We start from the raw sequence: 27679 nt of genomic DNA on the forward strand, positions 1-27679 counted from the left end.
GAAGGGTTTAAGAAGGAGAAGGACTTTTGGAAAGAGGTCGCTGAAGGAGCCCTTATAGTTGTCCTAAGTAATATAACAGGCCCATAACAAACTTCCTCGTTTCTCCGTCAAAAGTGAAAGACAACCGGGAAAGAAGGGAATGAGTTTTCTATCAGTTCAACGGGCTCACACACACACACACACACACACACACACACACACACACACACACACACACACACAGACACACAGACACACACACACACACACTCCCCCCTAGAATTTCTGGGAGGAACTCCAAAAGGGGGAGGGAGGGAGGGAGGCAGGCAGACAGGCTTGGGAATGAAGAGAAAGGTAAAGGAGAGAAGCGCGCTATATTTCCTTCGCTTGGTGAGCGTTTAAACCCTTTTGCCTGCTAAATGTATTAGCCCTGGCTGCTTCGGTTCTGGAGAGACAAAGGATCCCCGCTGCAGGCCAGAGAGCGGAACTGATGTGGAGGCGGCCGTGAAAGTGTGGAAGAGAGAGAAAGAGCCGAACAGCAGCGAATTCCGTGAAAAGCGCCTCTCCTGGGGCTGCTCCCGAAAAGAGGCAGAGCTGCGGCTAGATGGAGAGAGGAAAGCTCCGGGCGGCAGCGTCTGTTTGCCTGCATCCGCTTCCCTGAACACGAACAAGCCTTTCGGCGTGGTTGGGGGGAATCTGGTTTTGCCCCGAAGAAGAGCTACATGGCAACCCCCGCGGTCTGAAAGAGAGGATCTGAAAGTGTCTCGGAGAAGAGTAACTTGCTGCAAAGAGTGAGTAAGTTTCATTGCTTGTTCTGAGAGTCTTGACATCCTGTATGTGTGTAGGTCTGGGAGGCAGGCAGGCAGGCAGGCTGTATTAATAGTGTGTAGATTATACAAATCTTTTTTGACTTTTCTGTATCAAGCACTCCCACGCATTGTTAACTGCCATTATTGTTGAAGGATGTTCTCCCACCACCCATTCCCAGGGACAAGAGCGCTCCTCTACTTTCAGTCCATAGCTTCATCTGCAGAATCTCAACAGTCCCTTTTAACAGAATGTGGTTAGCTTTCTTCTTCACCACAGGGGTTGTTGCTGACACATATGCTCTCACCTTTAAAGAGAAGAGAGAGACACACACACAAAAAACCAGCAGAAATGTGTAAAACAATTTTTAAAAATGTGTTTTGGGAGGATCAGCACGATTTCTGGTGCTGACGACTCACTCTAAGAATGTTGGATACCTTTGGTCTTTTCTGAGAGCCCACTAATAATGTGTTTCTCCTCCCATTTTCTTTTTTAGGGTCACAATGAACTGGACACCAGTTGTGAGCTTAACTGTGTTATGGGCAACATGGCTCGTGTGTGGCTCACATAAGCCAATGAGGCAAGCTGAGAGAGAGAGTCTTGGAGTCAGAAAAGAACCTGTGGCCTACGGTAGCAATTTCAGGAGATCTATTTCAACCCAGTCCAGGTTGGGCAAGGTGCCTCAGAGACGTGTAAATCTTTCTGGGAGGCATTGGCAACGTCCCCTTGTTAAAAGGGATTCTTTGGAACCTAAAAACCTAGCAGCCTCTTCCTCAAAAAATAAATCTCAGGTTCAGATAAGGAATGGTGAGATAAAAATACGGCAGATGAAAAGACCTAAGTTGGAAATGATTAAAGATGAAGGAACATCCACTGCAGTCCAATCACGTGCTGTGCGTTTTCCATTAGGGTCCACTTCTCCCAATATTCTGGCTAGCTTTGCAGGCAAGAATAGAGTCTGGATCATCTCTGTTCCTCATGACTCAGATGGCTATTACCGGCTCATGATGAGTCTGCTGAAGGACGACGTCTACTGTGAGCTAGCGGAAAGGCATGTCCAGCAGATTATACTGTTCCATGGGGAAGGTGAAGAAGGTAGTAAAGTTAGGAAGATATCCCCTGAAGGGAAAATCCTAGAGCAGCCTCTAGATCCAAGCCTCATTCCCAAACTCATGAGCTTTTTGAAACTAGAGAACGGGAAATTTGGAATGGTGTTGTTAAAGAAGACGTTACAAGTTGAGGAACGGTACCCATACCCAGTAAGGTTGGAAGCTATATATGAAGTCATTGACCAGAGTCCCATCAGGAAGATTGAGAAGGCAAGGCAGAAAGGCTTCATTCAGAAATGTAAAGCAGCTGGAGGAGAGGGCCAGATCATCAAGGAAGGGATCACTGGGGACAGCAGCACAAGAGCAGCTCCCAGTGGTGGTCGCGTCCAGTCATTCCCGAGAAAGGAAGAAACAAGAAAAGGCAAAATGCAGCCAACCAGAGTGAAAATTGTGAAGAAAGTGGCAGTGGCCACAGTGCCATCTCTTTCCCCCACTATATCTAGAGCCACTACCTTCCCTCCAACAACTACAACTCTCAAGCCAATTGCCAGAATAACGACAATACCAAGCAGACCCACAACCACCATCACAACTACTCCAGCTACACAGAGAATATGGACCACAAAGTCACTCACCCAACTTCCTACAGAGCCCGAGACAACTATCACTCCTGAGACAGAGACCTCCCTTTCCGTGTGGAAAGAAAACCGCAGAGGAAAGCATCCAGGTCAAAGACAACCAACAGCTACTAAAAGACCCAGGAAAGCCAGTCATTATGACACTTACACAGAAATCCCAAGGGCCACCTCAGAGCATTACACCAAGGCAAATGCTGGCAGATTCCGAGACAATCGGACAGACAAGAAGGAGAGTCGGGACCCTGGCATCACAGCCGGCCAGCAGAAGCCTCCTAAAAGCAAGCAGTCCAAACAGAAAGCCCAGGATAAGATACTGAGCAATGAATATGAAGGTAAATATGACTTAGGGCAGCCCACCGTTCCTCATTTAGAGGAAAACATCCCCGTAGGAAATATTCCACCCAAGAAAGCCAGAGAGTCAAAGAAACGCATCCCTTTAAATAAATCTGAAAAGAAGAAAGAAAGATATGACAAGAAAATTGAGAGGCAGGCCAAGAAGGACAGAGCCGAAAGGAAAAGCAAGCAAGAGAAAGAGCGCAACAAGAAAAACAAGAAAGGAAGCAAAATAGAGATTGAGGGAAGCCTGAAACCCCATGCTAGGTCTTTCACGCAGACCTCCAAGAAATCTGTGACAAACCTTCTGAACTTCTTTGAAGGCAAAAGACGACTTTTGGTAAGTAGCTCATCCCTGAACATACATTACTCACATATCTATTCATAATTAAATCTCTTAATGAGACCCTATAAATATAGACTTTTCTTTCTAGACAGGTATCTCTTGCATTTGTTTGGCTTCTGAAAGTTTTTGATGGCAGCCAATATTTTGACATTTTCATTTTGATGGTACTGTAGTATTAACTTTTCTCTTAATCAGGCATGATGAACCTATAGTTTTCTAGATACTCTGTTATTCAAGTTGTATCATCCCTCATCTATGGCCATGTTGGCTGAGATGGCTGAAATTGAAGTCCAGCAAATATCTGAAGGACGGTGTTTCTCTACTTGAATTGCCTTCTGAGAAAGCCAATGCTATTCTTGTAAACCAAAGGCGCTGCCAGAATGGAAGAGGCCTTGGGAGTGACATTATACATGGACACTGTCCTTTCAGCTTCCACCTGCATTCTTCCCACTCATATTTGCATATATTCCCTACCTTCTGTCTATTTTCATTCCTTTTACAAGTATTGGGAGCCTTCCTTTTACCAGCATGTAACTTTTTAAAGAATTTTGGGTCACCTCAGAACAAAAGACTCTCATTTCTGCAGAGAGCTGTTAAAGTAAAGAACATGAGAAAGGCAGGACAGGGCCTCTGCTCAACTGTGGGCCCTTACGTGGTACAAAGTCTACATCTGCACTTATCCATCTGCATCCAACTGCACCACTGAGGCAAAAAATTGTGCATTGATAGAACAGCTCTTAGGAAGGATTTTTTTTAAAAAAAAATTTATGTGGGAAAAGCCTGTGTTTTTACAGATCAGTCTTTACTGTCTATCTCAGGGGTAGGCAACCTCGGCTCTTTTATGACTCATGGACTTCAACTCCCAGAATTCCTGGGTCAGCTGACTCAGGAATTCTGGGAGTTGAAGTCCATGAGTCATAAAAGAGCCGAGGTTGCCTACCCCTGGTTTATGTTGTTGAAGTATATAGTAATGAATTAGTCAAGTCTTTTAGTTAGTTGAACTGGGGCTTCTTACCAATTTCTCTTCACTGTATTCTAGTGCCAAATTTACTGCTGAAGAGGGAGGACCTTTCAAAATAGACCTGAGATATGGGCAGCAAGAGAAAAATGTCACAAAGTCATGTTACATGAGTGAAGGTTTACACATGAAATATTGCACAAATCCCCCAATGTTTAGGTTTTTTTTAATGTGCTGAATTCACAGAAACAGCTGTTACTATCTTCTGTTTTTCTTCCAAGAGATGTCTTACGTTGCCATATCTAAGAAAGCTTTCCATATTCAGTTTTACACCTGGGCCGCATACCTGCTGGAATAATTGCCTAGGAACCTACACTTACCAATAATGGGTGAGACTAGACTCAGAATGGTTGGGGACCCTTCTGTCTTCATTTGACATTTTATAAAAGAATTATGCCATTCCCCCTTTCACATTTTTTTTTCTTCCTGACAACCTCTAGGGCAATATTTTCAGGTGTAAAATTTTCAGGTCAAGTGCACTGTCAGCTTACTTTGCCACTTTGCTCTCAGTCAGCAAAATAAGGGCCATTGCAAATTTGGGGCATGGCCTCCATACTGGGTTTATAGTACCTTGCTAACCAAAGGCTTTGTGCTCCCTAACTGGGAGGCGATATTTTCAAACTGCCTAGTAGTCAGTGGCATGGCTGATATATCTTGTAGCCAGGGAGCTGAGGGCGAGGAGTCTAGCCACACTGAGTTCCTTTGCCAGTTGTTGAACTCCAGTTGTTTCCATAACAAAAGGAATCAGTGTAGGAACATTTAAAACACTTCTGGACTGAGGATAAGATGTTAGCATATGAAACATTAGCATCCTTGGTGGAGCAGTGGGCTAATGCCTCCTTAAGTAACACCAGCTGCCTGCAATTAGTGCAGGTTCGCATCCCACCAGGCTCAAGGTTGACTCAGCCTTCCATCCTTCCGAGGTAGGTAAAATGAGGACCCAGATTGTTGGGGGCAATTAAGCTGACTTTGTAATAATGCCGCTTGGGGTGTGTGTGTGAAAGCCCTAATAAGCAGGCATATACATAGAATGAAGGCTACTGCTAAGCTTGTAAGCCGCCCTGAGTCTTCGGAGAAGGGCGGGATATAAATGGAATTAAAATAAAATAAATAAATAAATCCTCTGATTAAGAGGGAACACAGATTGCCAAGGAGTGCCAATGTAAACTGCAAGTACTGTAAGAACAGGATTTAGAGTGGTGACCTACAGGCTGCATTTAAAAGTGGGTAGGTCGCTGAATTAACAAAGTACAATTAATATGATTACTTCTTATATTTTTAATAATGCCCTTCTGTCATAGAGATTTATAAAATGTAAACATTAGTTTAAGGACAGTGGACTATTCACATTCTTTAAGTTCAGAAACAGATGTTCCTAAATGTCAGACAAATTAACCGTTTGTTCCTTTTTCAATCATATGAGTCAACTTGGCTACGAGATATGAAAATAGAAAAAGGACTTGTCGCTGTGCATGGGTGACTTAGGAAAAGAATCATAAGGCTCATTGGGACCCAAAATACTGCCTACCATGGCACCTTATGATGGAGGAGGACAATATGTGGCCTTACACATTCTCATCATTTTTCAAAATTAATATAACTTGATAAGAGTGATCGATAACATTTTGAAAGATAAAGTTTTCTATCCCTACCTTAGTTTGTCACTAGCATGGCATGTTTCTAAAAATGTAATTATAAATCTTGTGGAGCAAATCATTAAATCTTTTCTCAGTAATTTGCACAAATTGTCAGAAAACAAGAAACAGAGATGGTAGAATCTGTGACCCAGTAATATGAGGAAATGAATTCAACAACAGTTGAAAAAAGGATGTTGTATGTTTATTGTTTTACAGTTCATGCTGAATATATTTATATATATATTTCAACTTCCAACATTTCTAGTTGACATTTGGTTCATCATATTGATGACAACTTCCAGATCTTATTTTTTTCTGGGATTGGTCTAGGATATGGACATACATATTTGCAATATTTTTAGCATGTTGTCAGCATGATGGATAGAGTTCTTTTTCTATGTAAAGTGTGTGGTTTCAGTGATGTGATGAATGTCTGAAACCATAATGCTTTATTGCCTGTTTTTGCCTTTCCCAAAATTTAACAATTGTGTATAAATTTCCATCAAACATTATTTAAAAGAAACACGGCAACCTCCTCAGATGTTTTCCTTAACAAACAACATTTAATTTTATGGCATATTGTGAGAATTCATACTTACTTTATTGGTTATTATTTATGCAAATAATGGTTATTATAAATGCAAAACAAAACATGATTATGCATAAGTGAAACACAAATTTTATTTTGTCGTGTTTAATAATATTAGAAATCTATAGAATAGATTTTCTTTAGGCAATTAATTTGTTGCCATATTTTATTTTATTAGCACTATTTATTTTATTAGCCTTGCTGGATTCCTTATATCTCTTTATTGTTAATTTTAAAAAATAAATAAAATTGGAATGTAGGTGCAGTATTATCCTACATGAACCCTGGAGGAATCCTTAGAAAATAAAAATGGTGATAGTTGCAGCCAACTCCCTTATTCTGAAGCCTGACTAGTTTCCTTGCCACCCAAAGAAAAGCATTAGTTGGGAGATACATGATGAAAATCTAAGGGAATAATTTTATTAAAGTATATATCTGTACATGGGTTTTGTCTGCTTGTGTGTGTCTGTTAACTATTTAATGTGTTAAGGATATCCAGATGAATTTCTCCAGGGGGGAGCTAAGTTACTTGAGTGAAGAGTATTCTGATTTCTATGGATGGCTTATGAAGACACTCATGTTGGCAGAGAAGTGGGGAGATGCTTTTTGCAGAATGAGTCCAAGGCATGACCAACCAGTCCACGTTTGCTCTTCTATGAAGAGAAAAGGAAAGAGGATCTTGGAATTACTCAGTTCCCAGACTACCAGCTTCTGGACATGCTAATGATGCTTGTGGATAACATGTGGGGTCATTTGCAAATTCTGGCTTTGCTTCCTCTCTCCTGTTTGTGTCTGGTTTTGCTTTAGGCTCGTTTATTCTACCTTGGATAAGTTACATTTGTTTGCTACTCTGTGGTGTGGAAGTACAGTATGAAATGCCTTTTTTAATACATAAGCATAAAAGAAATTCATAGCCAGGCAGCATTTTTACCAAATTTTAAATTTAACCTATTGACAATTTTAAATCAAAGCATGCTTTCTTTGTTTCAGAAATAATTATATTTGATTTTAAAATTTTGATTTTAAAGAAGAGCTCCATGATCAGATCTTTACTACCATCATTCTTTTAAAAAAATTTACTCTGTGGACGTGAACTGGAATTAGGAAGACAACTCACTACAAGGGGAATAATTGATTATTCTTTGACTAGGTACAGACAGTACATTTCCATGATTTATGTAATTTAGAGTTACTATCTCAGGGTTGCCCAGATTCCCTATGTAGCAACTCTAACTTAACTATGGTCTATCAGTTGTAGAACAAAAGTCCTTGGTTTATAATCCCCCATGAGTGGCCTCACACAATATGTTCATCCCGAATTAGGTCTCCCAGATATGGGCTTTTATTAAGTCATATTTTCTTGCTTCATCATGGGAAAAATCAGGCAGGCAAACAATGCTAGCCTTCAAACAATCTTGTTTTTACAACTGGACTCTAGTTGAAAAAAATAATTAGGAATAATTTGTAGAGGACAAATGTACTTTGTTGTTGTTAGTTGCAAAGTCGTGTCTGACCGATTGCAACCCCATGGACAATGTTCCTCCAGGACTTCCTATCCTCTACTATCTTCTGGAGTCCATTTAGGCTCACGCCTACTGCTTCAGTGTCTCCATCCAGCCACCTCATTCTCTGTCGTCCCCTTCTTCTATTGCTCTCAACCTTTCCCAGCATTAGGCTCTTCTCCAGTGAGTCCTTCTTTCTCATTAGGTGGCCAAAGTATGGTATTTGAGTTTAAACTTCAGGATCTGGCCTTCTAAAGAGCAGTCAGGGTTGACAAATGTACTTAGTTAACTATTAAAATGCAAATTATACAAATTCAAAAGGGCTCCTTTTCTGTATATTTCAAACTGTCCTTTTTTAACCATGTACATTTGCAATTTGCAATATGTAATAAATTCAAATGCATAAAAAACTCTATTTACAAGGACACTATCATCCACAATCATTATTTTTCTCGATATATTGTAATGTTGTGGAAATACTAGACATGTAGCTAACAATCTATTAAAACATTTTATCATGTTATTAATTAGAATATTGGTTTTGGAACGATAAATTAATAAATTTTCATTCATTTTTGATAGCTGGCCTTAGACTCACTGTTTAGCTGTATTTTCTCCCCAGAAGTGATTCTGGCAGAGCATTAAATCCAATATACTGTACATATCATGAGACTTGACTTGTCACAAATTATATCTAAAATTCCAACTAGTAAATATTGTTTCTCATCACCATTAAAATACAGGGAAAGGAAAAGCCTTGGTGGGTGGGGTATGAGCTATTGGGCCTTGTGTTGTTTGGTTTCCTGAAACTAATGCTCTGTCATTTTATTAGCTGATCACAACACCCAAAGCTGACAACAACATGTATGTGCAACAGAGGGATGAATATTTGGAGAGCTTTTGCAAAATGGCGACTAGAAAAATTTCAGTTATCACCATCTTTGGCACAATGAACAACAGTCATATGAAGATCGATCATTTCCAGCTAGGTTGGTTTACTTTTATTACATAGAATGCTCAAAAAATTTAGCAACCATGAAATATATAAATATATATATATATGCATTTAAAAGGATGGCCTGTGTGTGGAAAGCCACCCAGAATCACAAATGTGAGATCGACAACTGTGTAGATGGATGGATGGATAGATGATAGTTAGTTAGATGATATACAGACAGACAGACAGATTGACATGGTTCTGATAGATAAGACCAGTAAAAGCAGAACTCCAAGGCAAGAGGTTTCCTTAAAGAACATATTTATTGGATACAAAGTATCGGCACAGTCAAAAGTGAAACCAAGTCTGGAGTTCCCTCCCAAGTGCTACAATGTTACAAAGTTGAACTTCCCACCCCAGCACTATGTAATTATCCACTTCCCCAATAGAATATTTTGGCTGCCATTCTAACGGAAGCCTCAATCCGCTAAAAGTCAGGCAGCAATGGCCTTGGTTCCCACGGGACAATGTATTGTTTAAGGTAAAGGTAAAGGTTCCCCCGCACATGCGTGCTAGTCATTTCCAACTCTAGGGGCCAGTGCTCATCTCCGTTTCAAAGCCAAAGAGCCAGCATTTGTCCGAGGACGACTCCGTGGTCATGTGGCCAGCATGACTAGATGCCAAAGGTGCACAGAACGCTGTTACCTTCCCACCGTAATGGTCCCTACTTTTCTACTTGCATTTTTACGTGCTTTCGAACTGCTAGGTTGACAGAGGCTGGGACGAGTAACAGGCTAACCTTAAAACAATCATTCCTCCTCCCAGTAATGTGGCACCAATAATGAAGCAAAAATGGCTTCAGCCAAGATCGTTACAGTGTTGACATAGACAGACAGACAGACAGACTGACCTCTGGTTGGGAAGAATATGAAAACCCTTTCTCAGATAACATGTATTTGTATTCCCTTTTTGTATGTATACTGGTGGCTCCAGTATTTCCTTTGGATATTTCTTTTCCTAAGCATCATATTCAGATTTATTGAGTATCTTTCTAATAGCTTACAAACTAGTAAAACAACTGAAAGTTCAAAAGTGTGATTAGATCGCAAAATAGATTCAAAATCCTTTAACTCATAAAATATGTGGTTAGCCACATATTTTATATCTAATTCTTTTATGTAATTGAAGTTTACTTAATTTTTACCTGTATGAAAGGCCAGACAACAGTGAAAGGGAGTAGGGAGCAATCATCCCATTTGTCCTGTCCTCAGAATTAAACTAACTTCTACTGGCGGTGCCTTCATTGTCTATTCACCAGCATGAATATTTAGGGCAAGATAGCTTTTCTTCAAAGACTTCTACTAGGGGATATTTCCCCAAATCCTGAAACTCCATGGGCTTGTGAGACTGTTCACACACAGTAATAGGTGAAGAGGGAGTGTATGCTTAGACTGCCAAGATATCCTTATTTTATAGAGTCAAGTAAAACAGTTTCTGACAATTAGTTGAAAAGGCAGGAGAAAGTCTGTCTCTAAAGAAGCTCTGTGATTCTAAGAAAGATTTGCCTTACTTTTTGTTAGTTTTCTTTTTTACTGAAGTAAAAGTAGATGAAATGTATTCTTTCGCACATCTTTCCTCTTGTCAACTAAAGTATTATGATCTCTGATATTACATACCTTAGGGCTACAAACATTTACATTTTAGAAAGTTCATGCTGTATAGACATAATAAAAACAAAAACATTCCACTGCTTTCTTTGTAATGCTGCAAAATTGTTAGTTGCTTCTAATGGGTTGATCAATTTAAAAATATCAGGATGGATCCAAAGAAGCCATTCTGTGAATTTGAAGAGCTTACACCAGACATGTCAAACACAAGGCCCAGGGGCCGGATGCGGCCCACGAAGTGGTTTCATGTGGCCTGCAAAGCCATCCTGGAAACAGTGAGGGAACGGCCGCCACTGCCTTGGCCCTGGCCCAGAGATCCTCCTTCTGCCAGAGACCCTCAGATCTGTCCCACTCCTGCCCAGGCCCCCATAGGCACCCTTGATGCGAACGATGTAGAGCTGGCCACGCCCACCCAGTAGGCCATACACAGTCTAGCCATGCCCACCCAGTAGGCCATGCCCACCCTGGCCATACCCACCCAGCCCCCTGAGGGCAACCGCAATGCTGATGCGGCCCTCAATGAAATTGAGTTTGACACCCCTGGCTTACACCGATATTCCATCAGAGGAAAGGAGAAGATTTTTTTCTGTTTCCCCTCCTGTGGCTGTCCCTCCCAGTTATGTCCTGATTTGCTTTTGTGCTTCACTAATTTTGTTATCTTTTAGTCCAATAAACTCAAAAAAGAGAATAAAGAACTGGACATATCAGGATGCTGGGCTTGTGTTGCAAAGATCAGCTGGCAACCCAGACAAGTTCAGACATTCATGGTCCATTGGCTAAATATAGTCAAGAACTTTACAGAAGAATGATGTACCCTCCATCACATAGGACACAGAGAAGTACCCCAACCTCTCTCTGGGCTACAGATAGCTTTAAAAACAAAGGCAGAACTCCAAGGAAAACCAAAGAAAAAGGTCTGGATTTGGGCAGGAAAAATGAATGCTCTAGAAGTGGTCATGTGGAAGCCGCGCCCACCCCATTGCTGGCAATGGCAAAACCGTCCCAATATGTTGCACGACGTCACGTGACGTCACAAATTTGACATGTCTGCTATAGAAGATAGGCAATGACATCAGTAACTGCCAAGGTATTATTTCAAAAGACAACAAGAGTGAAGCCAGCTTTTTTTCTGGCTAATTCAATAAACAATGATTAAAACTGTCTGTGGTTTAGGAAGATGAGACTATAAGGTGTGTGAAGGGAAAGGCTGAGTCCATACATTACATAAGCCATGTAACTTGGTTAGAAGTGGATTAACATTTTGTATCAATCATAACTGAGTGCAGTATGTGAACGTGGCCAATTGTAGCACATAAGCAAATTTTCATACACAAAAACAAAAGGTTAGTATTTGAGAGCCTTTAATTTGTTTAAGTTAAAAAAACAACAACACAGCTTACAGCCACCGGTATTATGGCATGGAAATACATTCATTTTGTAGCATGTCTATGTTTTTGCTTTGAGAGTTAAAGACAGGAGAATAATATACTTGAATTATTTTCTGTTTAGGAAATTGTTTAGGAATGAATGTAATTGAATAATGAGAACATTTTATTAGAATAAACAGTTTCTTGAAATCCCTTTCATGAGAACAAATTTTATTGCTATATAAGAATGAACAAAACCACATAACATGACATGATTAATTTAATATTTATAAAGGCATGAATAGGGAAAGTGGTTTAAACAGATCTTGGAATTTAGCACATTTCCCCATGGATGTGATGATCTCTCCAGTCTTCTCAAACTCAATTTCTGGGTAGATTTTTGAACTGCTCATTCTTGTTTTTAAGTTGTGCTGCATATACACAAATACTTAAAATGATTCACTGATATCTAAAGAGAATAAAAATTATGCCATTGGATGATACATCTCAGTTAATTTTAATGTTACATCACCAGAAAGCCAAACCTACTTTCTTGGGAGGGCATAACATGGCTAAAAGACATGCAGACCTTCTCCTTTAGTGGTGGAGAGGAAGATCTGTCTAATTTGCACAACAGAGGTAGTTCTTATTTTACACACACACACACACACACACACACACACACACACACACACACACATTTAATTTTTTATTTCCCTAGATAAGCTCATAGATTCTTTACCCTATGACCCATAAGATTGCTTTGTCTATATCAGACCATCTGTCTTTTGCTTGATGCCATTATGATTTGCACTATTATTTGGGCTCCTGGTTTGCCTATTAGTAGTATCTAAGGAATAATGTTCACTTGTTTGACAAGAAGGTAGCAAGCATTTACCATTATTGCTTGCATTAGTGGAAATTAATGTGATATCTGATAGGTATCTTTGAAGAAGAGAACAGAGACATCTGCTCATCCCTATTTCGTTTCCTTTTAAGATAATGAGAATCCTATGAAGGTGATAGAAGATGAAGACCTGGTGGATCAGAATCTCATCAATGAGCTGAGAAGAGAATACGGAATGACCTATAATGACTTCTTTATGGTGTTGACAGATTCTGATATGAAGGCCAAGGTAGGAAGAAGTATATTAGCAAAATTAATGAATAGACCAGATGTCCTGTGGATGGTTTGTATTACAGTTACTGTGATGACTAGTGTGACCAACTAAGAATAGAGATGAGAAGGGCAGAAAGGAGAGTTGATCATATGAGAGATATGATTCAGGGTATGAACATAAAAGTGGGTTGTTTTTCAAGAAGAAAGTGGAGTTGCAGAAATAATTTAAAATAATTGGCTCATTTCATTAGAAAAGATTGTACTAGGCTGGATGTCTATGGAGATTCTCAGTCATCCAGGTCACAGTTATCCCAGAGGTGCTTTTTAAAAGGTCACTGGATGTTGTTTTTCCTTGAAGACATTTCCCTTCTCATCCAAGAAGCTTCTTCAGTTCAGTTCAGAACTGAGGAAACTTCTTGGATGAGAAGCAAAATGTCTTCAAGGAAAAACAATGGGTCCTCAGAATTCTTATTTAAGCTTAATTTCCCCTCAGTATTCAAAATACTTCTTGTCAGTTATAATTTTCCCAAAATTGATTACATTTAAATATCCAAAACATTTTGTACACTTAAATCATCCTAATATTTTTACATTTCCCATATCATAAAAAATACTATGCTACTTATAAATCACATCACTCTTACTATAAAACCCATTCATATTCAAGATTTAACTATCCTTTTAACCATAGTCAAACAAATGTTTGGTCATGTTGTATTCCGTCTGGTAGGACAAATCATCTCTCTTTGAGTCTGGCTCTCACCTTCTTTTGCCAAGCAGCTTTCCAAGTCAGTGTGTTCAGCTTGCCAGGGGATTCTTCCTGTATTTTTATAAGTGTTGTTAAGAACGGGAAAGACAAATTGGGTGAGGCACTTCTGAGTTTCACCCATTTATATTCATTAAGCTTTCACTTTTCTTCTCCCTCTATTTCTCCTTTCATTTTTTGTCTCCCAAACTCTAGTGGTTCTCCTGACAGCTCTATAATCCATTTTATCAAATCTTCTTTCTTATCTTCAGGTTTGTTTTGAAGTCCTGAAAAATAAAATGTCTTTTCCATTTCCAATATTATGGCAGAATCTTGCAGATTTTTCTTTGTCTGTGTTAAGCTGTGATTTTCTTCATTTGTAGCCTCCATCTTTGAGTCAATTTCCTCTGGTTTTTGTTCTATTGTCTGATTTATTTGTTCATTCTTTGTCATCATTTTTTGAGAGTTTTTTTTAATTATGAGCTTAAGTCAAGGATATGCTCATTTATATCATCAAAATTATTTGTAATCTCATCATGATTTGAAACAATTGTCATTTGGATTAGTTGCAACTTAGCACACCTTTCCTCCTGGAAGATATTTGTTTTGTCTTGAAGTATTACTCCTCCAAATCTCTGATATACCAGACTGGGGAATTTAGCAAAGAATATTGAGTGTGGTTTCCTACCACTTTTAGTTGTATATGCAAATTCCATTTTCATCAAACCAACCAGTCTTAAGTTCCAAACACCACACTCTTATATAGTTCTTATCTTTATGAACAGTCCAAAACGTTCAACCACTTAAAAACAATCCAGTAATTTCCCCCCGGAAAAATACCCAGAAAGTCAAACTTTTTATTTCCCTGCAAAGCATTCTTGAATTTAAAGATCACAGCTCAGTAACTGTTTATAATCCAAGAAGGTCAGCAGTTTTTATAACAATTGTATTTCTCATTCTGCAATAGATAGATAGTGTATTTTCTTTCCTCTATTCCTAGCTGTAGTCTATTTAACTAAGAATCACTGAGGATCAAAGGAACAAGTTGTGCTCTGTTTTGGGGCATCTTGCCAATTTCTGAGGCAGGGCAGTTGTAGTTCTATACTGACTCGATGTCAGTAGCTGTTTATTTTCCAACTTTTAAAATGAAAAAATATTTTCTTATAATTTCATCAAGATTCTTTCAAATGGAAAATCTTAACAATTTTCCATAGTTTTCAGTTTTATCCAGATCATAGCTTTACATTAATCCATTTCAATGTATTTCTGTCCCCCATAAAAATTAAATCGTTGCTTCCGTCTATGGAAGAGTGGAGTTATAATCCCCTTCCTTCTTACCTTCAGAGGATTTTTTTTGCTTCTTGGGGATCTTTTCCAGGAAATCAGTTTCCAAATAGAGAAGAGAAGATTGATATTCTCACCTAGTTCCAAGCACACTGTTCACAGTTGTTCTTAGTGCTTTTGGACTTCAGATGCTGGTAGCTTGGGCTAGTCACTGGAGTGCAGCTAGCCTTTCTCCTGTTGGGTTGAAGGGCTTCCCCCAGATCAAACAGATTGACCTCTGTCTTTCTGTGATCAACAGGGGGCCCTCCTTTGTCACCTCTCCGGGCTGACATTAGACCCATTTAGGGTCCCCAGGCAGGGCAAAACTGGCCATGGGGTCGGAACCCTCCAATCCATTGGCCGTGTCGCTACGACACAAAACCAGAAGTCCAGGACATACAATTCTAAAGACCTTACAATGTCATTGAAGTTTTCACTATGTTACCTTTAGCAAAACAAATATGGGTATGTGTATATACCTTTCTTTCCTGATGGAATTTAAGATGGCATGCAAAAGCTCCCAGGGATTGTCTACATCTGACCAGTTTAGGAACAGCTAAATTTATTACTATATCAGCTTTTGGATCATGATAATATTAAACTTCTTGTATCTATAAGTCATCTGAATTGGGAGATGCCAAGAGATTTGTTTTCAATTAAGGCTCTTCTTAATCTTTGTTTTATAGCAATACTATGAAGTGCCTATCACCATGAAGTCTGTGTTTGATCTGATAGACACTTTCCAGTCACGTATCAAAGAAATGGAAAAGCAGAAACGGGAAGGCATTGTTTGCAAAGAAAATAAGAAACAATCTCTGGAAAACTTTTTGTCCAGGTATTCCTAAAGCTACCTTACAGATCTTATTTTCTTTTAATAATATAAAATGAGGAAGATGTTAGAATGCAATTGCCACCAGCTGATGAGTTTGAGTTTTCTTTTCATTTAAAGAAGCCTATATATTCAGAAATAAATACTTAATGACAACATTACTTAAGCTTCCTTCCTTCCAGCCTCAGTGAGTCATTTTGTGAATGAAAGCAAATATAGGATAATGTTGCAGGATCCAAACTGAGTCAGTCAACCGGACCAAAGATTTATTCCTCCAAGGTTTTGGACTCATGCTGGAGCGCATCCTCAGGGATCTTCTCACTTTCCAGAATGAGTCAAGATTTTTGGAAGTAAAAGCCTTCACCTCAAATGTGTTGACATAAGGTATAGAACAAGACTGGACAGACTTCAAGCTTGCATGATGTACAGGGAGTGCAGAATTATTAGGCAAATGAGTATTTTGACCACATCATCCTCTTTATGCATGTTGTCTTACTCCAAGCTGTATAGGCTCGAAAGCCTACTACCAATTAAGCATATTAGGTGATGTGCATCTCTGTAATGAGAAGGGGTGTGGTCTAATGACATCAATACCCTGTATCAGGTGTGCATAATTATTAGGCAACTTCCTTTCCTTTGGCAAAATGGGTCAAAAGAAGGACTTGACAGGCTCAGAAAAGTCAAAAATAGTGAGATATCTTGCAGAGGGATGCAGCACTCTTAAAATTGCAAAGCTTCTGAAGCGTGATCATCGAACAATCAAGCGTTTCATTCAAAATAGTCAACAGGGTCGCAAGAAGCGTGTGGAGAAACCAAGGCGCAAAATAACTGCCCATGAACTGAGAAAAGTCAAGCGTGCAGCTGCCAAGATGCCACTTGCCACCAGTTTGGCCATATTTCAGAGCTGCAACATCACTGGAGTGCCCAAAAGCACAAGGTGTGCAATACTCAGAGACATGGCCAAGGTAAGAAAGGCTGAAAGACGACCACCACTGAACAAGACACACAAGCTGAAACGTCAAGACTGGGCCAAGAAATATCTCAAGACTGATTTTCCTAAGGTTTTATGGACTGATGAAATGAGAGTGAGTCTTGATGGGCCAGATGGATGGGCCCGTGGCTGGATTGGTAAAGGGCAGAGAGCTCCAGTCCGACTCAGACGCCAGCAAGGTGGAGGTGGAGTACTGGTTTGGGCTGGTATCATCAAAGATGAGCTTGTGGGGCCTTTTCGGGTTGAGGATGGAGTCAAGCTCAACTCCCAGTCCTACTGCCAGTTTCTGGAAGACACCTTCTTCAAGCAGTGGTACAGGAAGAAGTCTGCATCCTTCAAGAAAAACATGATTTTCATGCAGGACAATGCTCCATCACACGCGTCCAAGTACTCCACAGCGTGGCTGGCAAGAAAGGGTATAAAAGAAGGAAATCTAATGACATGGCCTCCTTGTTCACCTGATCTGAACCCCATTGAGAACCTGTGGTCCATCATCAAATGTGAGATTTACAAGGAGGGAAAACAGTATACCTCTCTGAACAGTGTCTGGGAGGCTGTGGTTGCTGCTGCACGCAATGTTGATGGTGAACAGATCAAAACACTGACAGAATCCATGGATGGCAGGCTTTTGAGTGTCCTTGCAAAGAAAGGTGGCTATATTGGTCACTGATTTGTTTTTGTTATGTTTTTGAATGTCAGAAATGTATATTTGTGAATGTTGAGATGTTATATTGGTTTCACTGGTAAAAATAAATAATTGAAATGGGTATATATTTGTTTTTTGTTAAGTTGCCTAATAATTATGCACAGTAATAGTCACCTGCACACACAGATATCCCCCTAAAATAGCTATAACTAAAAACAAACTAAAAACTACTTCCAAAAATATTCAGCTTTGATATTAATGAGTTTTTTGGGTTCATTGAGAACATGGTTGTTGTTCAATAATAAAATTAATCCTCAAAAATACAACTTGCCTAATAATTCTGCACTCCCTGTATTTTGTTTGTTAAAAGAATTCCAAAAGTCCTGCAAAAGCTGAGCAATGCAGAATAGCACTTCAGGAGGATGAACCTAAGGAGCAAATGTTGGGGTGTTTCAAAGGGGATTTGTAGCAATGATCATGATTTGAAATTGTTGGGTGCAAACAGTTGATGAAAAACCTTGTCATCTTTTTAATATGTCTTATGTGCATTGTTGGTACATAAACAGCAGCAGAGCTTCAAATGTCCAATCTTGTCAGCCTTTCTGATGCCAGCCAGTGACTATGGCTATCAACTCAGGTATTTGAGAACAGGTACAACTGTATTCCCAGCAGAATTAATTAACTGAAGAAAGTGTTTTGGACTTTTGATAAATACTTTGCTCATATTTCTGTGGGGAAAGCTCTTTTATGGACCATTATAGTTCTTTCCAAACCACCTTTTATCCATAATCCTCCAGATCCTGCCAATTTTCATATAGTCTTTTAATTTTTTCCAGGGGAATGAAGAGTCTGGCTATAAATTAATAAAACAGAGCTGCAACAAATAGGAGAGTTTCTTAACAACATATCAAAGCCAGCTGGACCAAAAGTGTAGATTGTTTTCCCTTCCCTTAAATAGACTCTGCTTCTTCCTCTACTACACAGGAGTGGATAAACTATAGTTTCCAGATGTCTGGTGAGATTCTCAGCCATCCAGGTTTCAAAGGTGCTTTTTTTCTTCAAAAGGTAACTGGACTTGTTTTTTTCCTTGAGGACAAAAAAGAAAACATTTAGCTTCTCATCTAAGAAGCTTCATCAATTTGTCACCCCACATCATCAGAACTGATGAGGCTTCTTGGATGAGAAGAGAAACATCTTCTTCTTCAAGGAAGAAACAGTCCAGTTGCCTTTTGAAGGAAAAAAAAGGACTTTTGAGACTAGTTTCCAGCTGATGCTGAATAATTCCCAGCCTTCCTCAACATTGACCATTGTGGCTAAGGCTACAGATGTTGAATTAATATCTGGAGAGCAATTGATTGCTTTACAATGTCTGTCATAAATAGGCCGAAGCTACACAGAAAGTTGTAATGACTAACTGATGGATTCTACCCAGTAATGTGGGGATTTTTTTTAGTATGACCTCTTTTTCATTCCAGATTCCGTTGGAGGAGGAGACTGTTGATAATATCAACGCCCAATGAAGAAGACTGGGCCTTTTCACAGCAGCTTGCAGCCCTGAATGGGCAAGCATGCAATTTTGGTAAGTAATAATTTTGGTAAATAGTAAGAACCAATTTGATCTAGTAGTTAAGGCACCAGGCTAGAAACCAGGAAACTGTGAGTTCTAGTCCTGCCTTAGACGTGAAAGCCGGATGGGTTGCTTTAGGCCAGTCATTATTTCTCAGCCCAACTCATCTTAAAGGGTTGTTATTGTGGGGAAAAAATATTAGTAGGAAGGACTATTAATAAAAATAAATAAAGGTGGGATAATAATTGCCTTCTTTCTTTCTTTTTTGTGGCTTTACATCTATGCCTGTTAAAAATAATTTCATTACAGTGAGGTTTCTTAAACTTCTGAATCATTTTCTTCCAAATGGAGAGATCATAGTGCAATCAGTCAAAAGACCATGTGGTCAATTTCATATTTTCTTCCTTTTTGAAATAAGCCAATTGATAAATTACAATTCTCCTTTTTCTTAGGTCTTAGTGAACAATCATGATCAAATGATGGTTTCTTAAATTGCAATCCTGTCCTGGAACATATAACATATAAGAATTGATTATTGAGTAGACATCTATAGGATTGCACTGTAAATGTTTAATATTAGATTCTTACAAAACAAACATCTCCAAAATTAGTGTCTGAATTATGAAGAGGAAAAAATGACTGGTCATGAATATAGATTTTCCTACGATCCTTTCTCAACAAGGTTTAGTCAAATTAAATATTATGAAAGCTGGATTTTATTTTATAAATGGTTGGAAAAAAGAACCAAAGAGTGATATTTGTATATGTATTAATGAATTATAAACTCAGTTCACACGTTGTTTGGAAAATTAACATATGTATGTAAAGAATAAAAATAAAATATATAAAAAAATAAAGGTTTAGTCAAATTATGGTATTCTTGTAAACTTCTAAAATAGTACAATGGACTAGCTTCCCTTTGTATATTTTGGTAGTGATTTGAGCAATTCTGATACAGAGTTTCAAAAATAATAATAATGTATCAATATGAATTGTACTTACAGTATCTAGCTGTATTAGACTCCAGGACTGGGGAACTGCCTGAAGTAATTCTGGATATATTCAGTGGGCTATACACATGGGAAGTATAAAAATTATGATTATATAACTGAAGTAAAATGTTTTGCAAAATGTTGCATTTAATTCTATAATTAAATAGAATATAAACTGACAGCTAACAGCTTAGTAGCAACTGATGATGTTACCTAGTTAGGGTAATGAAATGTCTGTAAGAAAACAAGCAAGCTCAGAGAACACCAAGGATCCCCTCAATTCTATAATTGTTGTATATTTTGCATTATCAAAATTACTACCATCAAGATGTTATTCAGTAATTGATACCTTTCTTCTATAGGTCTGCGGCACATAATTATCCTCAAGTTATTAGGCCTGGGGGAGGAGATTGGTGGAGTCCTAGAATTATATCCAATCAATGGTAAGAAATCCTTTTCAGATTTTGACTGTACTAAATTGCCAAACCCAAACATGATGTGTATTATTCTTTGTACTGAACCATTATTTTGTTCACATTTAGAAATAGTGAATTATTCTTGAGACTAGGCAGTACAGTGTTATTAATAACCTTATATAAATATAAGTGCATAGTAGTGTTATCCTTCCCTAGCCCTTTGGGATGTGATGTGCTGAAGCCCCAATTGGAGGCCAGTGTTATTGCTTTTTGGATTGACATGTTTTTTCTATTACTTTTTGTAGATATATGTGTTATTGTTTTATATAGTTTTCATTAGATTTTGTTGGATTTTTGTTTCTTTGTTTCCAAATCAAAACAGCAGGTAGTACTTCACTAAACACATTTTGGAAAGCAAACTTAATTTCTTTCATATGCATTAACTTCTATCATGTCTTGTTACTATAGCTATTATTGTGAACTCTGGAACTTTTCATAGTCCTATACCACATGCTCTTTAAATACTGTCAGCATCACCACTTCTACATGAGAACCGTAGACAATCTTGCAGATCCATATGTTATGCTCCATTTCTCAAAGGGATATGGCTCCTGCCCACAAGTGTCTGAGGACAACCCAGAGAGTATTATATTCTCTGAGTCCACAGGCCAGAAGATAGCAAGATGCTGCCCCAGTCATGACATCATGCTCTACCCGTGAAAATAAAAAGTTAAATGAATCTGAGTAACATGCTGTGCAGGGTGGTTGTAACAATCAGAATTAACTTTTCATCTTTCTCTACCACTGCTGTAGGCATCTTCTCTGATGTTCAGCATTTTGGTAAATAGGCTTTAAATTTAAGTTTATTCAACAGACAGATGCTACTCAAACAATCATGTCGAATGCTTAGGTCGCTTCCTATTGCCATAGCTGCACTGGGCACTTAACTGCCCACAAGATTGCTGGGAAAACCCTATTGAAATCATTTGAATCTATAGTTTGCTAATTTTGTTCTTCAGAGAGTATGTATTTGTCTATCCAGGAACAGGTTCTCAAACCTTTTAAATTACAAAGGATATTAGTAAGAAAAATATATGGTATTAGGAAAATCTGCATTTAAAAAGCGTATGGCATTATTGTTTTATACCAAATTTACTTACCAATAGGGATTCTGTAGGAAATTAGACACACTAAAGAGAAATTTCTCCCATTGCACTGGACTTACTATTGGAAAAATGTCTTAATGCAGCTTCAAAACACAAAAAGGAGGGATTTTTCTCTTAGATCAGGGGTTGGCAACCAGAAAAAGCAAAAGAGCCACTCAGAACCGGTTCCATTACACACCAAAAAGTGGGAGCCGCAAAAAGTGCGCGCGTGTCCACACACGCGCATGCGCAAAAAACAAAACATTCTGTGCATGCGCAAAACGGGAGGCACCTGCGCGGTGACGGGTCTCCCTGGCGACGGGCGCTGGGCTGCGGCACTGCCTTCAGCCTGGGTGCCGCCGGAGCCACCCCCAGGACCTCCAAACCGCCGCCCGTTCGGGGAGGTCCGCGTGCAGCTCTCCAAACCTTTGGAGAGGTGCACACGCACCTCCACCCAAATGGGCGGTGGCGCCACCCATTTGCAGACGTGCTGCTGCCAGTTTGGAAAGCTGCCATGGCCCGTTTGCAAAGCTACCTCTTTCGGAGGAAGGCGGCAGCCTGCAAATGGGCCGCAGCAGCTTTCCAAAAGGGCAACGCCACCGCCCGTTCCGAGAGGTGCGTGCGCAGCTTTCCAAACATTTGGAGAGGTGCACGTGCACCTCTTGGAACGGGCAGTGGCGCCGCCTGTTTGGAAAGCTGCCGCGGCCCATTTGCAAAGCTACCACCTTCGGAGGAAGGCGGCAGCCTGCAAACGGGCCACAGCAGCTTTCCAAATGGGCGGCGCCACTGCCCGTTAGGAGAGGTGCACGTGCACCTCTGCCCGTTCAGAGGTGCACGCACACTTCCTCCCGTTCTGAGAGGTGCGTGCACACCTCTCCAAATGGGCGGCACCACTCTCCGATTAGAGAGGTGCGCGCGCACCACTGCCCGTTCGGAGAGGTGCGCGCGGACCGGGCGACTGGGAGCCGCAGATGGCTTAAAGAGCCGCATGCGGCTCCGGAGCCGCGGGTTGCCGACCTGTGTCTTAGATGATATGATAATAAAAGATTCCTTCTAGCATCAAAAACATTTGTACTACAACTAATCTAATTCCAGGTCAATTTCAGCAATAGCAGTTACCTTAAATAGTAAAAATATATTCAATTAAATATGCTATGCTGTCAAGACCAACTTATCTGCTGATCTGAAAATGTTAACATTTCCCCCTAATTCTGACCTTTTCTAGGGAGCTCCAGTGTGGACAGAGAAGATGTCCCCGTTCATTTGGTGAAAGACATTCGCAATTATTTCCAGATCAGTCCTGAATATTTTTCCATGCTTTTGGTTGGTAAAGATGGGAATGTCAAATCTTGGTATCCTTCCCCAATGTGGTCCATGGTGATTGTGTATGATTTAATTGACTCTATGCAACTTCGACGACAGGAGATGGCCATTCAGCAGTCACTTGGCATGCGATGCCCAGAAGATGAATATGCAGAGTATGGCTACCATGGTTATCACCAAGGTTATCAGGAAGGTTACCAAGATGATTATCATCATCATGGAAGTTACCACCATGGATACCCCTACAGAAAGTAGCAATTTAGCCTTCGACTGCTTGCATCCTACTAGTCATTCAAGTCACAAAAGGCCACATGTGGAAATTGCTTCATGATTGCGTGAACATTTTCTATTGCCTTATTGTTCAGTCAAGGGAGTGTATAAAATTTTGGCCTTCTCTGTAACACACATTTTCATGAACTGAAAGAGGTGAAATTAATTTCGCTGATGCCTTATGAAATAAAGACTCCTCTATATTTTAGAGCCCTTCTAACTTGAGGTATTTCCTTGTGTTGTGTGTATATAGAATAAGAAACTCTTTCCTAATGGTGATTATTGTATGGTGGATAGGATATAATATATACAATGGACTTCAGTTTTTGTCAAACTGCATCCTCACTCCCCCAGGAAATATATATTTGAAAGCTGTGAAGCTTTATTGAAGAGGAAGAATAGTGAATTGTGTTGCAGAATACAATCTTCACACTGCAGCTTTTTAGGAGGGTTTATGACAGTTGTTACAGAAAATGATTTCTAGAGGAGTTTTAAAAATGCTTTGACTGAAATAACTTTGTTCATAATATGCTATATGATTCTGTCAATTACCAATCTGAAGAGTTTCTAGTACTAACAATTTGAGAATAGTCTGATTCTGAGTGAAAATACAAGAGAACAAAGATTTCAGCTTTAGCAATAGCAGCAGCACTTAGACTTATATACCACTTCATAGTGCTTTTCCAGCACTCTCTAAGCGCTTTACAAAGACAGCATATTGCCCCCCCCCAAAATCTGGGTCCTCATTTTACCAACCTCAGAAGGATGGAAGGCTGAATTCAACCCTGAGCCCATCAGGATCAAACTCCTGGCAGTGGGCAGAGTTAGTCTGCGATACTGTATTCTAACAACTGTGCCATCATGGCTCAGTATATTGCTGGTTAAAAAGCTATTTCAGCTTTTTAGACAGCAATATATTACACAAAGCTACAGGGTAGAACCTTTGGGCCAGTCACTCAACCCAACCCATCTCATGGGGTTGTTCTTGTATGAAAAATAGGAGGAGGAAGTTGTGTTAGATATATTTGCCGCCTTGAGTTATTTGTAAAAATAATAAAGGCGTGATAGAAATATCTATACTTTGTATGTATCAATTCAAACTGCAGATGGAAACAAGTATAACATTCCTCTATACAGGTACAATACACTCTTCTTAATTAGATAAAAATCTTAGCATGTCAAAAAAACCTTTTTTTAATATGTCATAGCAATTGCTGCAACTTACATGAGGCCTAAAGGCCAGCAGTAAAACAACAGTACTGTCCCAATTCCTATGCAGAAAAGAAAAAAAAAGGAAATAATTTCTCTGGTTTTGGAATTCAAGAGATTCTCAAATCTATAGTGTCCTATACTTGGATCCAATTAGTTTTTCCATCCTCCAATACCAAAGGGAGGAAACCTCAAAAGCAGCTTCACACACATCACCACCACCACCATTACCAATACCAATCTGAATGGACCACCAGAGAACATTTGTGTAAATTGCCAAAGAAGGCATAGTGAGCTAAACCTAAATAGAGGGGTGGGTTTTAATTGATGTTTATGTGCAATCTGTAAGACAGGATGTAGTCCATATGAGATTTCAAAATTTCACTAAACTTGATTACAGTTGCAAAACATGCTAGGGAGATTTATCAAATGTTTTGTGAGAGGAATTTTTCCAGAAATGTGTTTTGTATAGTGCAATGTAATCTAAAATGAGTGATTTCACAAATTCCTGAAAACATCATGCTAGGAATAACTGTAATGTTAAAATAAGTAAGACCAAACCAATCAAAAGACACAACTGAAAACAATGTTGTTCAACATTAGCTTTAAATTTGACGGTCTTGGTTTTTATTTTTGTTTTGTTATTAACTATTTGAAAAAAAGCTACACACCACTAATGAAAAAACTTTCAGAATTTTCTTTCAAGAAATTTCTTGTTAAATTCCACATAAGCCAAACAAAGCATATTTCTTTCTCAAACACAGACAAAACACATATTTAGTGGACAAATATATGTTCCCTAAATGAGTCTGCCAGGCCACATAAGTGCAAAAGGACAACCCTTTGAAGAAGACTTGCTAACAGATGGATATTTAACCTTTTCCAGAATAGGAAAATTATTAAAAGTACTCCATATCCAACCCAAAGCCATGTAGGCCCTTGCAAAAACAAAAAACAAAATAAAAAAAACTTTTGTATATATTAGGTCAGAAATGCTTAATCAGCTACTTCTTGATGTACCTTAAAAGACTCTTATTAATTTATTCATTACTGAATGCATAATTATATGTGTGATATTACCAACTTTTAAAAATATGTATTTGAATATTGGTTTTCTAACTGTTCTGAAAAGTCCATATTGGTCACTAAAATATTAATTTTTATGTCTCTAATTCTATTGGTATGCATACAACCAACATCCATTTACCTATTTTTTTCTGGTCTGGAAAACAATTGAAACTCAACCCCCCTCCTCCCAAATTTTAATTTATTCCAGGCACTAGTTAATCTTGCATCTGTATTTAAACAACTGCTGTTAAAGAACATGCATTCTGTTATGTTAGAACTACTTCTTTAGAAACTATCAAGGCTTCCAAAAAATAAAGGAACAATGGATACTCGCGTCAACAAGGTGGTAAAAGAAATCCTTACTTCAAACAGTATTTTTCTCAATAAATGCTACAAACATGAGATAAAGCAGGGTCAAAAGGATGCTTCATTATACCAGGTACCAGTGTGGTAGCAATATTACAGAAAAATATAAATTAACTGTTATGTAAGCAAATAAGAGAACCACCTTCTATCAACACAATAACCCTGATTGGAATATTTGCCTAGCATTTTCATACATTCCTCTTCCAATAATTTTGCAATATTAACTCTTGCCCCTGCAGGCATCTTTACAAATGAATCTTAAACTTGAAGTATAAAACTGAACTGAAACTTCACAATTTAAGCAATATTTTACACAATATAATTTAGAAATTTCTATATGTCACAGCTGCTAAATGTCTTGAATCGTACTATTTTCTTTATACATTTCCATTCCAAAACTGAATCACCAATGCTAGAAAAACATATACTTATCATATCCACAGAAAGTTTTGCATGCATTGTTACAGCTTTAAATATATGTCAGCACAAACTCTGTTGCACTGCATTTTATGTCTGTATTTCTTTTGTCTTTTATGGAATTAACACAAACAATGTGTACAAAAGACTGAACAAAGACAACTCAAGGAATGGGAACCACTCCAATTTATTGGTTCCAAGCTGAAAGCTAAGGAAATATTTATAGAGTAGGTAACATTTCTTTAAGGGATTCACATTCCTTAAAGTACATAACCTAGTACATAACCTACATATGAAAGATGGCCTATATTTATAATTTCTATTGAAGATTAAAAACACTGGATTACAAATTTTCTTGGCTGACGTGCCATAAAAGATTCTTCTCCAAACTGTTGACTTCCAGATATTATTGGATTGCAATTCACCATCAAGGATAGTCACTGGATAAATTAGTCATAAAAGATGGAATATCTCTATAGCACCAACCCGGGATAATTGCACATTAATTATCCACAAGGGAAAGTAACAATTCACTTGAAACGCATAGCTTGTGAACACGATCATATGGCATGTAAAAGGTTAAGTGCAGTGTTATCCAGTGTTACATGGTATATACTAGGGGTAGAAACCTTTATTACCCAACCCCAGATGTTAAGAATGCAATTCCCTTCATCCCTTTAGCTCATGGGTGTCAAACTCGCCACGTGACGTGTCACAGCGTATTGCCGGAGCTGGGGTGGGCGCGGCTTCCATATGATACAACCAGCCCACAGGCCAGCAGTTTGACACCCCTGCTTTGGCTACACCAGCTAAGCATGAACAGATATTTGGAACACTGTAACTTTCTGGACCCCGTTTTACATTAGCCTGGAAGGATGATCCTGTTGATATGTTTTGAAAGAAGTAATCTTAAATTTTATGCTTAAATACTTAATTCATCTATTTTCATGCAGCAAAACTAAAAATAGTACCCAAATTGTATGGAAATATGCAAATTGGCTAGAAAGCCATGTTATTAATTTCCTATTCATTTAAGGGATCCATCAGCGGGATATCTCATCTGATTCGTGATGATGACATTCAGAAGAAATGCTCAAATATTGGTTTTCATATTCAAATGATATCCTAATTACTGTAATTATGAGGCTCAAACATATGCAGTTTTTAACACTGGGTATCACAGGGGTAGTCATATAAAAATAAATGATTTATATGATACCCCAGGCATACAACTCATGAAGGCAACAATATTTTCAGAAAGCTTAAAGGATAAAGCACATCTTATACATAAGAAAATGTTAGCATGTAATCTCTGTATTTGTGGTATGCAATAATATTTTGAGGACTGTGCTTCTGGATTTCCATAAAGTGATATCTTACATA

The 27679-nt window shown here is 38.8% G+C and overlaps 1 protein-coding gene across 2 annotated transcripts; it reads left to right on the top strand.

Moving 5' to 3' along the window:
• Positions 1-310: 310 nt before the first annotated feature.
• On the top strand, positions 311-27557 carry CCDC80 (coiled-coil domain containing 80). 2 transcript variants are annotated; one of them, XM_083362843.1, is made up of 8 exons: positions 311-774; positions 1283-3146; positions 8731-8887; positions 12869-13005; positions 15744-15892; positions 18999-19102; positions 20445-20525; positions 22869-27557. In XM_083362843.1, exons 2-8 carry the CDS (start codon positions 1290-1292, stop codon positions 23219-23221), a joined length of 2838 nt encoding a protein of 945 aa, XP_083218969.1. In that variant the 5' UTR covers positions 311-774; positions 1283-1289; the 3' UTR covers positions 23222-27557. The 2 variants fall into 2 exon arrangements, with proteins under 2 accessions (XP_083218969.1, XP_083218968.1); XM_083362842.1 differs by having other exon boundaries at positions 311-770.
• Positions 27558-27679: the final 122 nt, after the last annotated feature.

The sequence above is a fragment of the Vipera ursinii genome (assembly GCF_947247035.1).
Source record: "Vipera ursinii genome assembly, chromosome: 4".
NCBI lineage: Eukaryota > Metazoa > Chordata > Lepidosauria > Squamata > Viperidae > Vipera > Vipera ursinii.